Genomic DNA, 16,509 nt, shown 5'->3' with positions numbered 1-16,509 from the left:
TCTACCACAATTATCTTAACATCAGGCTAACATATCTTTCAGATCAGACTTAGTAGTCTCTCATATTCAACATATCGATGAATTCTTACCAAGTGTTCCAGCATGAGCATCAATGATGGATGTAGCAACAGTTGTTCCTGGAGAAAGACCTAATTCAGCAGCTGCTGCGACAGAAAGACCAGTTGAACAGACATTTTCTCCCGGAGATTTTATTTCTTTACCTGTTATAAAAGTAGAACACAAACAGTTTTATGAAACATTAGTGTTAACATGAAATTAAATAATTAGCATTAGCATGAAATTAATCAATACTGATATTGATGTACTTGACTCAATAGGTCTCCTCAGGCATGGCAGGTCACCTTACGATCCAAGGTAAGTACAGCAGGTCGTTCTGCAATCCATGTAAACATTTTCTTCAAACTACCCTTTTAAATAAAACACTTAACTTAATAATTTAATACTATAGCACAGTGCCATTTCTCTAATACTTTATATCTAATATTCTATATTTTACTAGTATAAGTTTTAGCACTGAATAATTATAAGTTAGCAAAACAAACAACCACTACCCTTCCAGTCCGGTCCACTTTTGTCCCTAGTCATGACAACAATGAACCCCCTATCCAGCTCCTATATTACATTTAATCATATACAGTAGATTCCCCTGATAGATAGATATATGTTTTATATCTTCATATGTTTATACTCTTTTACTTTTCTTATGCTGTCCCTTAGGATCCTCTTCCCTTAGTCCTATTATTTTAGTTATCACACTTACTCACTTATTTACTTGCTTTTAATTCCATTTTGCTCTTTTACTTGCCCATACTGAGAATGGTTTATATATTTATTTGATTTGATTTTGTCTTATCTGTTATATATATATATATATATATATATATATATATATAAGCATTCCTGTACCTTATATATTCATATATCTTATATATGCATGTATGTATATACCTTACCAATTTTAGCAAAATCATTTTCTGCTAGTTTTTGCAATCCAATTAAATCAAAAAACTGACTGTTCCAATTTCCTTGACCATTCTCAGATGATTGGTAAGTCCATTTACATGTTACTGAACATAATGATCTAGAAACAAAAGAGATAGAAAGAATTACATAAGGACAAGTCTATAAAAAGAATAGATAAATTGATTAATTACTGCTACAGCTTCAGGAAGAACAGTCTGTTGAATAGAATTACAACTATTTCTGCTTGTATTTACATTCTTCTAAATAGATGTCAGAAATTTTGAGTTTGATGTTTAAAACCCAGAACACTTTATCTGCATCTAGTACTACTATTAATAGTAATAATCCTCTCTACTATAGGCACAAGACCTAAAATTTTGAGAGAGTGGTCTAGTCAATTACATTGGCACTTATTTCATTGACTTCAAAATGGTGAAAGACAAAGTCAAACTCAGCGGAATTTGAACTCAGGATGAAAGCCAGAAGAAACGCTGCTAAGTATTTTGTCTGATGTGCTAATGATTCTGCCAGCTCACCACCTTAATAATAATAATTCTTTTCATTAAAGGCACAGGGCCTAAAAATTTGACCTCAGTGTTTATTGACACTGAAAGGAAGAAAGGCAAAGTCAACCTAGGTGAAATTTGATCTTAGAATGTAGCGAAAAACAAAATACTGCAAAGCATTTCATCCAGCATGGTAACAATTCTACCAGCTCATCGCCTTAAATAATAATAATAATAATCATCATCATCATCCTCATTTAACGTCCGCTTTCCATGCTAGCATGGGTTGGACGGTTCAACTGGAGTCTGGGGAGCCCGAAGGCTGCACCAGGCCAGTCAGATCTGGCAGTGTTTCTACAGCTGGATGCCCTTCCTAACGCCAACCACTCCGAGAGTGTAGTGGGTGATTTTATGTGCCACCGACACAGGTGCCAGACGAGGCTGGCGAACGGCCACGCTCGGATGGTGTCTTTTTTTTTATGTGCCACCGACACAGGTGCCAGACGAGGCTGGCAGACGGCCACGCTCGGATGGTGTTTTTATGTGCCACCGACACAAGTGCCAGATGAGGCTGGCGAACGGCCACGATCGGATGGTGTTTGTTATGTGCCCGGATGGTGTTTGTTACGTGCCCACAGCACGGAGGCCAGTCGATGCGGTACTGGCTACGGCCACGTTCGGATGGTTTTCTTGTGTGCCACCGGCACTGGTACCACAAAGATACAAATTCCATTGATGTTCATCTATTTTGATTTGGTTTGATTTTCACTTGCCTCAACAGGTCTTCACAAGTGTCACATACTTGCCTCAACAGGTCTTCACAAGTGTCATAAGAAGGAAGGTATGCACAGGTAGACTGACTACGTCCCAGGTAGGGGCCACGGGTTATGGCCTGACTAGTCTTGCCGGGTCTTTGGATGGTGTTTTTATGTGCCACCAACACAGGTGCCAGATGAGGCTGGCGAACGGCCACGATCAGATGGTGTTTGTTACGTGCCCACAGCACGATGTGGTACTGGCTACCGCCACGTTCGGATGGTTTTCTTGTGTGCCACCGGCATTGGTACCACAAAGATACAAATTCCATTGATGTTCATCTATTTTGATTTGTTTTGATTGGATTTGATTATGATTATGATTATTATGATTATGATTATTATTATTATTATTATTATTATCACTTGCCTCAACAGGTCTTCACAAGTGTCATTTGATTTGATTAGATTAGCACTTGCCTCAACAGGTCTTCACAAGTGTCATTTGATTTGATTAGCACTTGCCTCAACAGGTCTTCACAAGTGTCATAAGAAGGAAGGTATGCACAGGTTGTCACAAGGCCAGCAACTTCATGGGAGGGGGTAAATCGATTACATCAACCCCGGAGTTTAACTGGTACTTATTTTATTGAACCTGAACAGATGAAAGACAGTCAACCTTGGTGGAATTTGAACTCAGAACGTAAAGCCAAAAGAAATGCTGCTAGGCATTTTGCCCAGCATGCTAATGATTCTGTCTGCTCACTACCTTAATGATAATAATAATCCTTTCTATCATAGACACAAGGCCCGAAGTTTTGAGGGAGGGGACTTGTCGATTACATTGACCCCAGAATTTCACCAGTACTTGATTTATCAATCCCAAAAGGATGAAAGGCAAAGTTTACTTCAGCGGAATTTGAATTCAGAATGTAGCAATGGGCAAAATACTGCTAAGCATTTCATCCAGCATGCTAACGGTTCTACTGGCTCACCACCTTAATAATAATAATAATAATAATAATAATAATCAATTTTTGCTCTAAAAACACCTTTAAAAAGTGACAAAATTATGAAATCAGCCTTTTTAAGGGCTTTAGAACCCCAAAACTATAGTTTTTTTTTTTTTGCTTTAGAGTTAAAAAATGCTGATTTTGTAGTGTTAACTTTTAAAAGACCTAAAAAAATGGGTGATTCCATAGTTTTGGCCCTATTTTAGGTTTTTAAAGGCTTTTAAAGCTAGAAAAGGGTAAAAAAAAACAAAACCAAATGAAACACAATATTAGAATTAAACTAAAAAAAAAGTTTATTGATAAAGTGCAGTAAAAAAATAAAAAATTTTTTAAATGAAAAACGATATATACATAATTTAATTTTTCCTCTTCTTCTCCTCTGTTTTGTTCACGAGATGCATGTTGCCCTTCATGAAAATTAGCATGTCAAAGTTTTCATCAGATAGAAATGATCTCTTGGCCATCAAGATGTCCTTGTTCATACAGAACAAATGCTCCACTGCAGCACTGGAGGGGATGGCTGTGTTGAACATGATGAACAAGTCCACCAGCACTTGCTCACCCAAGAAGTCAGCATTTGTCAGTAAGTCCTTGGAGTTGGTCTCCAGCCTGGTCTTTACCAAATTCTGGGCCTTGTCATTGAGTGACCTGTGGCTCCTGTTGCTCTCTTGTGGCTGGGTGATGCCACTGAAGAAGTCATCCTCCTCCTCCTCCTCATTGTTGCTGCTCAGTTCATCAGACTGCTGCCACATGGCCTCTTCGACCTTACTCTCCATGCTTTTCCTCACCTTGGCGACCTTGGTGTTGTCATACTTATTAACCAAATGAGGTGAAACCTACTGTAGAAGGCAGCAGCCAGCTGGCTTTCCCCAACCTCCAGGAAGGTCCTAAACTTTTGTCAATGCCTGCCAAAAGTGCATCGACCAAGGGGCTGCAGTAGACAAGGCCATTGGACTTCAAGTCCTTGAGCCTAAAGATTGTCACAGCAACTTGAGTTAACAGAAGTTAAATGTAACAGAAGTTAATTAGTCCGAAAAGGATTTTCAAAGTTAACTTAAAAGTTAAATCACTAACAAAAATCTTAACTTCATCAATTAACGATTAACAGATTAATGGTTTGGTGCCCAGGTTTGATATATATGGAGAGGATCGATCAGGTAAAGGACCTGGGTATCTTGGTGGATTCCTCCTTTTCGCCTTCGGCCCTGTGCGTCCATGCTGCCAACAAAGCGCGTGGAATTCTGTTTTTGATTCGACGGTCATTCGGAGTGCTCACAGCAGCCATATTCCTGCCACTCTATGTCATGCTGGTGAGACCCATATTGGAGTATGGGATTCAAGCCTCTTCTCCTTATCTCCTCAAAGACATACAGCACCTCGAAAGAGTCCAGAGGCTGGCTACCCGCCTGGTTCATGGTCTCAAAAATTTGTCCTACGAAGAAAGGCTGAGGACGCTCGACCTTTATTCTCTTGAAAAACGCCGCCGCCGTGGTGATCTCATTCTCGCCCACAACATCATAAGCGGGAAGTGTAACCTCTCGAAAGAGCTGTTCTTCACTCCTGCTCCAGAGCGTCGGCTGCGGGGTCATTCCGAAAAGCTCTACCTGCGACGATTTCATCTCAATCGAAGGAGAGGAGCTTTCTCCGACCGGGTTGCGGATCCGTGGAACAAGCTGCCAGATGAGATGGTGAAGATGCCGACGACCGCTTTGTTCAAAGCCTCCCTGGACCTCAAGTGGCCTGAACTCTTTACATGAACACCACCCTGTACTTAACTCCATGTCCCCCTACATGGCCTTGCTATTTGCTTTTGAGCCAAATTAACTAACTAACTAACTAACATATATATATATATATAAGGGATTTGTTGTGCATGGCCAGAACAATGAGAAAAGGACCTTACACAACAAGAAAAATACCACACAATGCTTCACCAAAACTACTTCATATATATATTTATGTGTCAAATAGCTAGCTTAAGGCGATGGCCTCATGGAGCTAATCAGCGACAGCTTTAGTCTTATATCTATAAGACTGCCATATTAATATGGTGATAACAATTATATATATATATATGTGAAGTATATTTGCCATCTAAATATGGCTAACTACTAAGGGTGGATGTTACTGTAGCTTGTAGCCCCAGGAGAACATCTCCAGCTGGCTATTGGCACACTTTCTGTGCTCTATCGGTATTTGCAAAGGAAGGTCATCCTTCCCTCATCAACCTAAGTGATATGCACGGACTGCAGTTTCTGGGTATTGACCCGTCATCAGCGCATGACAATCACCGGTTTTCGATGGAAGGGTCCCAATGCAAATACATATATCCTTTTTCCAGTGACCTTTCGTCACTGATCTTGAAAAAGTGTATATATATATATATATATATAAAGAGAGAGGAAAATAGAGATGAAAAAGAGTGAGTCAACAGATGAGATCCAGAGATGCTCAATATAGAAAACGCTTAAATGTATACATGTTCTTTTATTCTTTTATATGTTTCAGCCTTGAGGCTGTGGCCATGCTGGGGCACTGTATATTTTGTATATCAAACCCAAATGGTTTTATTTATTTGCATCAGTGTGTGTGTGTGTGCGTATCCATCCACCAAACCCACCCTCAAGGCACTGCTCAGTCTAGGGCCATTGCAGAAAACACCTGCTGAAACTACCAAGCAGTGGGACTAAATATGAAACCAGAGGGTTGCAACGTGAACTTCTCAACCACAGAGTTATGCTTGTGCATACACAAATGTATGTATGAGTTCATTTAACTAATATAATATGACCTAATCAGATAACTGATGTCATAGAATATGATTATTTAATTAATGTAACATAGCACATTTGTTAAATTAATGAGATTATTTAACTTGGTACATCCCAACCTTTTTACTCTTGAAGAACCCTTGAAATTAATGCAGCATCTTTGAAAACCCCTATATAAATATTATTATATATCTTTATTAATCATTTTACCCTCTCTTTCTTTCATAAGGTTAAATTTCATAAGACAAACAGTAAATTTAATTTGTGTCAAAATATTTTTGTCGCTTTGAAACTACAACCAGTTCACTGACAAAACTTTGTGTCAGTGAACAGGTCACAGTTTCAAAATGACAAAAATATTTTGACACAAATTGAATTTAAATGTTAAAGTGAAACTAACGGTTTTTGTGTGTTCTTAAATGGCTTACAAACATCCTCCACACTGCAATTGTTCTTGTTTCAGCACACAATCTCAGATCAAATCACTTGCTATGCAAGTTCATGTCCGTAAAAAACATTATATGCTTTTCTGATAATTGGTTTATGCAAAACAATAACTTTTAGTGTGGTATCAGGGTTAGATAACATTGGTAGATAACATTTAGTGGGTTACGTGTTACATTCATAATGACCATACTAATATTAATCCAATTTAGATAACGACACTTGCCTCTGTAATTTGATAGACAAATGTTTCATGCAGGTCAAACTTTAGATAAACATACAGATGTTATCTTCAACTGAAAGTAGATGATTTCTGTCTTTACTCTTAATAATTGTTAAAGAAGAAACAAAGTTTACATGTAAGAAATTAAAAACTACAATAATATACTTATTTCTTTATTACCCACAAGGGGCTAAACATAGAAGGGACAAACAAGGACATTCATAGGTATTGAGTCGATTATATCGACCCCAATGCATAACTGGTACTTAATTTATCGACCCCAAAAGTATGAAAGGCAAAGTCGACCTCGGCGGAATTTGAACTCAGAACATAACGGCAGACGAAATAATGCTAAGCATTTTACTAGGCATGCTAACGTTTCTGCCAGCTCGCTGCCTTTAATTGCTTCTTATTATTGGCCAGATACTCCTCTTTCATAGACACTCAACTTTGCAAATACAGGTCAGTAAATCTCATTTTGAGTGTACAATCAAGCACCAGTTCACAAAGTTCTTCCTCTTCTCTGAAAACCAAGTTCTTAGAAGGAGCAGGATATACCCAATATAGATCCTTTACCCAATTATAAACTCCTGTTAAAAGAAATGGAAAATAATGTTCCCTTGTGACCAACAGCTCATCTATGTGGGTTCCAAAATGGTGTGAAATATATTGATATCCTTCTTCACTCTTAAGATCCAGCAGTAGTTGAAATATTTCAAGAATTCTTTTTATGATGTTTTTTCAAAGATTCAGTCTTCTTTTAAATCCAAGAATTTTATCACTTATTGTCAGATATTTCTTCTCCAGAGTCTTGCAACGATTTGTCCAGCTGATTTATCTGGTCAAACATGTCTGCTAAGAAGACTAACCTCTACAACCATTTGTAATCTTCAAAGAACTTGTCAAACTCTAGCTTATTGTTTTCTTGAATGTATTCTCATCATCTTTTAGTCCAAAGACCATATTTAGAATTCTTCCTGTGCTTAATCACTGGAATCTTGTATGTAGTAAAAGATTTATGAGCTCTTTGTCCTAGTTCCTATACAACTTTTTAAACATTCTGAAATTAATTGTCTTAGTTTAATAAAGATGACTATTTTTGTAGCACCATTAAAAATGATTTGTAGTTCATCTCTGAGAGGAAATTGCCCCTTTCCATAAAGAAAGCAATGTGTTGAGACAATATTTGCATTTTCTTGTTTTACAAGAGAAGCAAAACTTGTGACAGAGCTTAACCATTGATGATGCCATATCAGTACAGATGTAAACACAGTTCTTCCAGAGGAGGTTTCTTGTTTCCAGAAAACAAAATACGAAATGTATCCATTCTTTTAGTGCTTCAGGTGATTAGTGGTGTAACACTAATACAACACTAGTACAGCACAGTTAAAACATTGGCACAATACAGGTTCAACACTGATACAGCACCAATTCAACACTGGTATAACATTGATACATAACTGATAAGATACTGATACAACACTTGCACAACGTTGGCGTAACACTGAGCTTATATCCTTCCTTGTTTTTTCAATCTTCATTGATATAAATACTCCTATTTTATTAACATATCACATCTCTATATATATAAATGGCAAAATGTCTCTGTGTGTGTGTGTGCGTGTCCTTTATACAAATCCACAATTTTTCAGTTAGAGGGCTCGCACTTTCTATGGTCATTCAAAACCGTCCAAGGGTGGTTGTGCATATCTTTACATTTCCCCAGTGACCCCGCAAAGCCATTAAAAAATTAATTGAAGTGACTTTTTTGTGAATTTTCCATCCAAAACCCAATCAAAATGCCCAAAACTTGATACGCCAATTGAATGCCAGCTAGCTGTATGTGATTGGTCAGAGATTTGGACATACTAGCGTGTATGTGTGCACGTACACAGCTGTATATGCATGCACTAGCACTATGACCCGGCGTTGCCAGGTCATAGTGCTAGTTTAAAACTAAATCATGTCAAATATCAGTAGCTCTATGTTGAGAAGAATAACATTTTTGTATACTGTCACCCAATATGGAACTTCTCAACTTGGGACGGTTCTGTTAGAAATAGCAGCCAAATTTCATCAAATCACTTCTTTCTTAAAAAAACACACAAGACACTCTATTAGGTAGTTTTAGATTATGTAAAAAGACAGGGTGATCACAGTTGGAAATGTCTGATTACAAATCTGACTTGGGGCTAAGCAACAACAATAATCAATCAATGCTACATCTGCTTACCCAACAATGATAACAGCAATAACGACAAAACAACCATTAGTGACAGCCTACTCAGCAAAAGCTACAACAAGAACATACTGATAGCCCCTTCTTCTCCCATTATTTGGATTACTCACACTTCTCTCCCTTCTATCAGCACTTAATCCATTTGGATACCAAGCTTTTATTCTTCAAAATCTACCTCATAAAACGTCTTTAAATCAATTTAATGAAAATGATGCAATGTTGAACACATACCTAGAATCATGGCCAGTTGCTCTCCAGGTAAGAAAATCTGGTAAATCATAAAAAGATCCAGCTGTTTGCCATGTATCTGAAAGATTCTAGAAAAAAAAACATAATAAATTAGAATAAATTATACATTTTAATAAATTATAATAAATTATATTGCAATTTTATAATAAAGAAATGTTTTCTTTAGAAGATCAATATTTATTCTTTTACTGGTTTCAGTCATTGAACTTTAGTGAAGCTGGAGTACCTCCTTCAAACCAAGTACAGTACAATTTCAGTTTGTTATCTAGTTTATCAATCTCTGCTTATTGAATGACTAAAGTTACCTTTTGTCATAAAGGTATGCAACTTAACATGTCATTTTACACTAGTATATACGAACACACACACACAAAGATTTCATTATTATCCTTGTTATTGTTTTAATGTCCACTTTTCAATACTTGTAGCTCCTCCTTCAAAGGGTTAGCTAATGGCTATGGGCACAGTCCCTTCCCCAGAAGTCTGTGATAGGCATGGAGACAAATCCTTCCTCAGAAGGTCTGCAATATCCATTAACACAACCCCTTCCTCAGAGGGTCTCTTCAATACCCCTTCCTCAAGACCAAGCCAATAAATAGCTTCTGCAGAGCTTGGAGATAAAATTAAATGCTAATAGTAATGACTCCTCATACAGGATTTATTGCTTTACTAAAAACATTATCAAAATAGTTATATGATAAATATTTGCCACTCTCTTTGTATGTCTTTGTTAGTCTGTCTGTCTGTCTCTATCAATATAATATAATATATAATATAATATAATATATAATATAATATAATATAATATAATATAATATAATATAATATAATAAACATAATAAACACAACACAACACAACACAACACAACACAACACAACATAACATAACATAAAGCATGACTGGAGCATCAACCAAAATTTACATTGGCTATTATTACATAAAGACACCATTATTTTTGCTTTATCTATCTTAAGGTATATATGCTTTTAATATACCTTGTCACTTTACTTCGTTGATTTACAAAAAAGTTAACAGTTACAATATGAACAGAATCTTTCTCATTAGCTTCCTGCAACAGAGAGCTTCAAAAGTTGGAAGCCTTTCTATTTAGGCTTTCATATACAAAAGATAGAAATGCAAATGAAGTTTTCTTACCTCCTTTAGCCAGAGAAGTTTGGGTGTCTGCATTTCAAGAAACATAGAGCCCCCTAAATACTTGAGAACATCATGTTTAGTCTCACTAATCCTATCAGCTTGATCTTTAGCACGATGATCCATCCACATAATTACATTCCACTCGTTTTTTCCTGAAAAACCAGAAAGATGAGTCTAAAATCATTTTAAAGGACAATTGTATTTTATTCAACCTTTTGATTGCTGATCATAGAGAGATTCGGTTTTCGTGACGGACAAGATTTCTTGATTTGAATTTTTTGAGGGGATTCGTCTCTTTTTATAGTATTATTGAGTGTGTAGGGGTGGAGAGAGATACAGGATAGTAAAAGAGGATGAGGAATGGGGAGAAAGTGTGTTTTTGAGTGTGTGTGTGTGTGTGCCTATGTATCTGAAATGAGTGTCAAAGGAAAAGAGAAGGAAAAAAAGAAGAAAAAAATGTATTTACATCTATACAGCTGGTCAGTTCTTTCAATAGAAAGTGATGAGTTGATTCTTGGCCTTTAAAAATGGCAAAACCAGGTGGCTATTCTAAGGGAGGTCTTGTTTTGATAAAAGTTATTTTTCAAAAAATTGTCTGGCTTTATTATCATTGTCATCATCATTGTCCAGTGAGAGAGAGTGTGTGTGTGTGTGTATGTGTGCCTGTGTATCTGAAAGGAGTGGCAATGGAAAAGAGAAGGAAAGGAAGAAAAAAAAATTGTGTTTACATCTATACAGCTGTTCAGTTCTTTCCATAGAAGATGACAAGTTGGTTAATAAAAGTTACTTTTGAAAAAAATTGTCTGGATTTATTATCATCATTATCATCCTTGTCCAATGTTTGATTCCTCGTGTTGGTATGGGTTGGAAAATCTGGATGTAAGATTGTTTCTATTTATGTATATGCACATATGTATAGTACTTTGTGTGTGTGTTTAATACAAAATTACAGTTTACTTTACAAAATTGGTCCTTCATCCAGTACAAATCATTACAGAAATAGTGATATTTCACCAGTCACAGCTATATATATATATATATATATATATATATATATTTCAAGAGGAATGAAGATAAGGAACAATTCTTTACAAAAATGAAGATATTAGGATGGGCAATAATGTACAAGGGAAAGTGTCTTGTGAAGGAGCTCAATGAAACAGATATGCATACAATTTTTTGTACATTGTGAGGATATTATTATACAGACTAAGCTAATAGTTCTAGATGGGTTACCATATTTCTACTGAAATACACAGCCTTTGTTTCAATTAATTGTGAAAATAATGAAGAATTTAGTCAAATAACTTTGTCACCATTAAGCTGATGTTTGGAACATAAATTAACATAAAATTTTGATGCAAATTTTTTTTTATTTAGATCACTTTAACCCTTTAGCATTCATATTACTCTGTCAAATGTAATGCTTATTTATTCTTTTTACGGAGATGTACTTGCATAGCAAGTGATTTGATCTGAGATCGTGTGCTGAAATGAAAGCAATTGCAGCGTGGAAGGTGTTTGTAAGCCATTTAAGAAACACATAAAAAATTTGAGTTTAATTTGTCAAAATATTTTCGTCGCTTTAAGACCGCAACCTGTTCACTGACAAAAATCCATGAACAGGTCACGGTCTTAAAGTGACAAAATATTTTGACAAATTAAACTTAAATGTTGAAGTGAATCGAACGGCTTTTCTGTGTTTCTTAAATGGCTTACAAACACCTTCCACGCTGCAATTGTTTATTTATTCTTGTTATTTTGAATTAATCATTCACTATCTTGTAGCTTTAAAATTTTGATGACGTGACAGTTTATTTTTAGAATGACATTGTAGGATAGGTGTGAAAGGCTGGATCTGGCTAGCTTAAACATAAAACAATTAGAATATTTAGGCCTGATATGGCCAGTTTAAATGCTGAAGTGTTCAAAAAGGAGTATTATATCAAAGGACTAGTGAGGGGGGGGGTCTTAGACGAGTTGGTATAAAAAGGGTTAATTGATTGTTAACAAAGAAAACATGAAAAATATATTACTGACCTGAAGGACTAACAGTTAAAGGCTGACCATTTGCATCTAGAACTGCAAGTGAACATGTTGCGTCGAATCCAATACCTTTGACATCCTTGGGTTTTACTTGACTAGAAGACATTATTCCCTAAAGAAAAAGTTTCAAGGAAACTGATATTAACTAAACCATAGAATATTAATGTTAAAACCACTAAAGATTAGATACACATTTTAACTCTTTGACATCTAGATTACTTTGCCAAACATAATAATGCTTGTTATTCACATTTTCTAAAAATTAATCCTGCATTATCATGTAGCTTTGAAATTTCAAAGATGTGATTGCTTATTTTTAGAATGATATTGTAAGGTAGGCGTGAGAGGCTGGATCTGGCCAGTTTGAACATAAAATTGGTAGAATATTTGTGCCGGGTAAGGCCTGTTTAAATGCTAAAGGATTAAAATTTTCGTAACAGCAGATGTCATCATTACATTTAATATGTGTGATGTCCTCAGAATAGTGAACAGGATACAATAATAATAATAATAATAATAATAATAATAATAATAATCCTTTCTACTGTAAGCACAAAGCCTGAAATTTGGAGGGAGGGGGCTGATTGGTTACATCAACCCCAGTGTTCAAGTGGTACCCAGAGAGGATCAAAGGCAAAGTCAACCTCAGATGAGTTTGAATTTGGAATGTAAAACCAGAAGAAAGCATTCTGTCCCACTCACTAGCTTGCCCCCTTAATAATAATAATAATAATAATAATCCTTTCTACTATTGGCACAAGGCCTGCAATTTGAGGGGGAGGAGGATAGTCACTCACATCAACCCCAGCATTTCACTGGTATTTAATTTATCGACTCCGAAAGTATGAACTTGAACATAAAGACAGATGAAATGTTACCAAGCATTTTGCCCAGCATGTTAACAATTCTGCTAGCTCACTGCCTTAATAATGATGATGATGATGATGATGACGACGACGATGACAACAACAATGATAATGATTAAAAAAGGGGACCCCAATGGTCATAAAGTTGCTATATTTGATTAATGGCCATGTAATTGTTATTTTATTATAAGAGTTCATTAATTCTTTGACATCCAAAATGTTTGGTAAAATCGAATATTTTATTTATGGCAAAATCTTAAAAAAATTACCAGGCTCAAATTTCTTTTGTACACATTGTATATAATCAGCCAGTAGACAACTCAAAGCAATAGATAAATACCAAATGATGTAGTAAACATTATATGACAGTAAGATACCCTTTTAGCAAGTTAGGAAAGATCTATTTTATTGTCATAGCATAGTTCAGTTGTGTTGTGGCAGACTCCAGCCAATCAGGGCTGGCTATGTATGAATACAAATGGCAGTGATCTGCTTAAGCAGTGAAGTGGCACTTTCATATCAGTTGGTGAAAAGATGGCCTTGAAGTAACATCTCTTCCTTTGATAAGCCACAGTTTTTGTGTTCACCACCAACTTCATGCAACTTACTTGAATGACATCAGCTACAACCCTGCCTCAAAATGAGTAGTACATTCTTGTTCCTATTAGCTTACAATGGCTTCCACATAACCCTTTAGTGCAAAAAGTAAATTATGAGATTTTTCCTGTCTCACATACGCATGTAGACGATTCGCATACAGATGCAGATTAATTATTGTTACAACTTGCCAGTACTTGTTTTATTTAAATAAAGTTTTCAATATTTCATTAGAAATGAACTGCCTTCTGACATTCTTTGTACATGCTTATCAAAAGCACACTGGAATGGATTCTCACACAAATATTCTTCATACATTAAATCACAGAGCACTCATGCTAAATTAGTGACCACACTTACTAAACCATGTTTTCAACCATTTTACAACTTTATAGATAAAATAACACTGAATCAAAGTTTCACAGAAGAATTCTGTATTTCAGATTTGGTTATTATTGCTAGCAGGTATCAAAATCATCATCATCGTTAAGTGTCCGCTTTCCATGCTAGCATGGGTATGATTAATTAAAATATTTCAATTAGATATAATTTTAATTGTATATGATTGAAAATCTTTTTTAAAAGCATCAAACAAACAAGAGAAACATAAAACAAAAGAGAGGAACATCAAAAAAAAAAAACAGTGAAACATCAAACAGTTACAGAGAGAAATATCATGTTGTTGCCCCTACCTTGACAGAACAAATAACAGCAGCCCAAATGTTCTCTGTTGACTGCTCATAATAATCTGGTAGTGGATTGTGAATGGAGATTTTACTGACATGTTTGGCAATCAGTGTTCCATTATTTTGGAAAAGTGCTGCCCTTACACTTCCAGTTCCTACATCAATGCCAATATAAAGATCACCATACATTTTCTTAACAATCAGAATCCTGTTAAAAATAGACGTCAATAGAGAAAATTAAATAACGGTAATGTTAGTGTGAAGAAAGTTGAAGAATTTCCAGAAACAAATTACAGGATTATTTTATAAGAGGAGATATCACAGAATCTTCCAATTAAGGGATTGAGTAAAAAGTACAATACCAAGTATTGTAAGAAATTCAGTGCAGAATACAAGTGAACTTCATTGGTTAATATTTTTTCTAGAAAAAAGTTCAAAATAAAGATTAAAAGGAAAAAATACAGCTTGCACTTGTTCATTTAAAGAAAGTTTGGTGAACAGTAAAAAAAGCTTCGAGTGAATAAATAATTTTGTGAGAGCTGTTCAAATCACATATGTAAAAATAAAACAGAATAAGTACTGTTGGCAACTTCAACAAAGAATTTATCATTCACATTGATATCCATTAACCCTTTCATTACTGTATTTATTTTGAGATGCTCTGTGTTTCTTTCAATTACTTTAAATATAACAAAGAATTTAGTAAAATAACTTAGTTATCATTAAGCTAGTGTTAGGAACATAAATTGTGACTAAGGTTTGGTGGAAGATTTTAATTCAAAACTTATGAAAACAAGACATTTGTACTCAGATCCAGAGCCGGTTTCAGCTGGGTTGGTAACAAAAGGGTTAAAGGTTTTCTACTCCACCCACTTCTCTTTATCCTACTCCTTGAAACATTTACATTGTAAAATTTGAAAATTTGGGTAAGTTTGTATAGTAGTTCAGGATTGGGTGACGAATGAGAATTTGTGTAAACAGATAGTTTGGGTTTCAAATAGAATCTGTTCAAAGACTCCTATAATAGAACCAAGCATTTTTTTTTTTCATGGATGATATAAAGGTTTATGCAACAAATGAGAAGCAGCTTGAAAGTTTTGTACATACTATCCACATTTTCTCAATGTTGTCCATGTGAATCATTTATATTCTTATCACCACTTTATAATGTGGATCCTCATCCACTTGTATGTTATTGTAATATTCTTTCTTGTCTCTACTATGTTGTGGCAGTATTCCACATCTTATTATCTTTGACTTGTCTGTTATCGTGCTATCACTGATAGCTCTACAAGACAATGACTTTGAAACATCTACCTTGACGGTAACTCGTAACTATCATGTAACTAACTCCAAATGAGAACTCATACAATGACTCTACTACTACTGACCTGCTACAACTACTGACTGTCTGACTTTATAGTGGGAAGAGGAGTACTATTTTCACTACAACACTACTATAGGCACAAGACCTGAAATTTGGGGGAGAGGGCTAGTTGATTACATCGACCTCAGTACGGAACTGGTACTTATTTCATTGACCTCGAAAGGATGAAAGGCAAAGTCGACCTCGGCAGAATTTGAACTCAGAATGTAGCAGCAGGCAAAATACCACTAAGCATTTCACTCAGCATGCTAACAATTCTGCCAGCTCACTGCCTTAACAACAACAACAACAGCTGTAGGGAATGCCTGAAATTTGTGGGGATTTTATTGACCCCAGTGTTTCACTGGTACTTAATTTATTGATCCCGAAAGGATGAAAGGCAAAGTCAACCGTGGCAGAATTTGAACTCAGAATATAGCGCTGGGTGAAATAAAGCTAAGCATTTTGTCCAGCACGCTAACGATTCTTCCAGCTTGCTGCCTTAATAATAATAATAATGATAAAAATAATAATGATGATAATTGATGAGATTGACTGGAATAGAACCTAAGAATGGCTGCAGAAAGGAGACTTAAAAGGGCCACTGA

General features: G+C 35.6%; 1 protein-coding gene across 4 annotated transcripts in view; it reads right to left on the bottom strand.

The window, feature by feature from the left end:
- LOC115216747 (FGGY carbohydrate kinase domain-containing protein) overlaps nucleotides 1–16,509 on the bottom strand; it is an 81,154-nt gene that overhangs the window by 35,169 nt on the left and 29,476 nt on the right. For all 4 annotated transcript variants that reach the window (XM_036506456.1, XM_036506454.1, XM_029786298.2 and 1 more), the window contains exons 2-7: nucleotides 14,542–14,743; nucleotides 12,381–12,498; nucleotides 10,341–10,492; nucleotides 9,167–9,252; nucleotides 975–1,102; nucleotides 90–221 (exon numbers count right to left, since the gene is read on the bottom strand). In XM_036506456.1, coding sequence (XP_036362349.1) covers nucleotides 90–221; nucleotides 975–1,102; nucleotides 9,167–9,252; nucleotides 10,341–10,492; nucleotides 12,381–12,498; nucleotides 14,542–14,724 — 799 coding nt within the window. In that variant the 5' untranslated portion in view covers nucleotides 14,725–14,743. The remainder of the gene's footprint in view (nucleotides 1–89; nucleotides 222–974; nucleotides 1,103–9,166; nucleotides 9,253–10,340; nucleotides 10,493–12,380; nucleotides 12,499–14,541; nucleotides 14,744–16,509) is intronic.

Source organism: Octopus sinensis, linkage group LG10, assembly GCF_006345805.1.
Source record: "Octopus sinensis linkage group LG10, ASM634580v1, whole genome shotgun sequence".
Taxonomy (NCBI): Eukaryota; Metazoa; Mollusca; class Cephalopoda; order Octopoda; family Octopodidae; genus Octopus; species Octopus sinensis.
The sequence above is the reverse complement of the archived record's forward strand: the minus strand, read 5'-3'. Positions and strand labels throughout refer to the sequence as shown.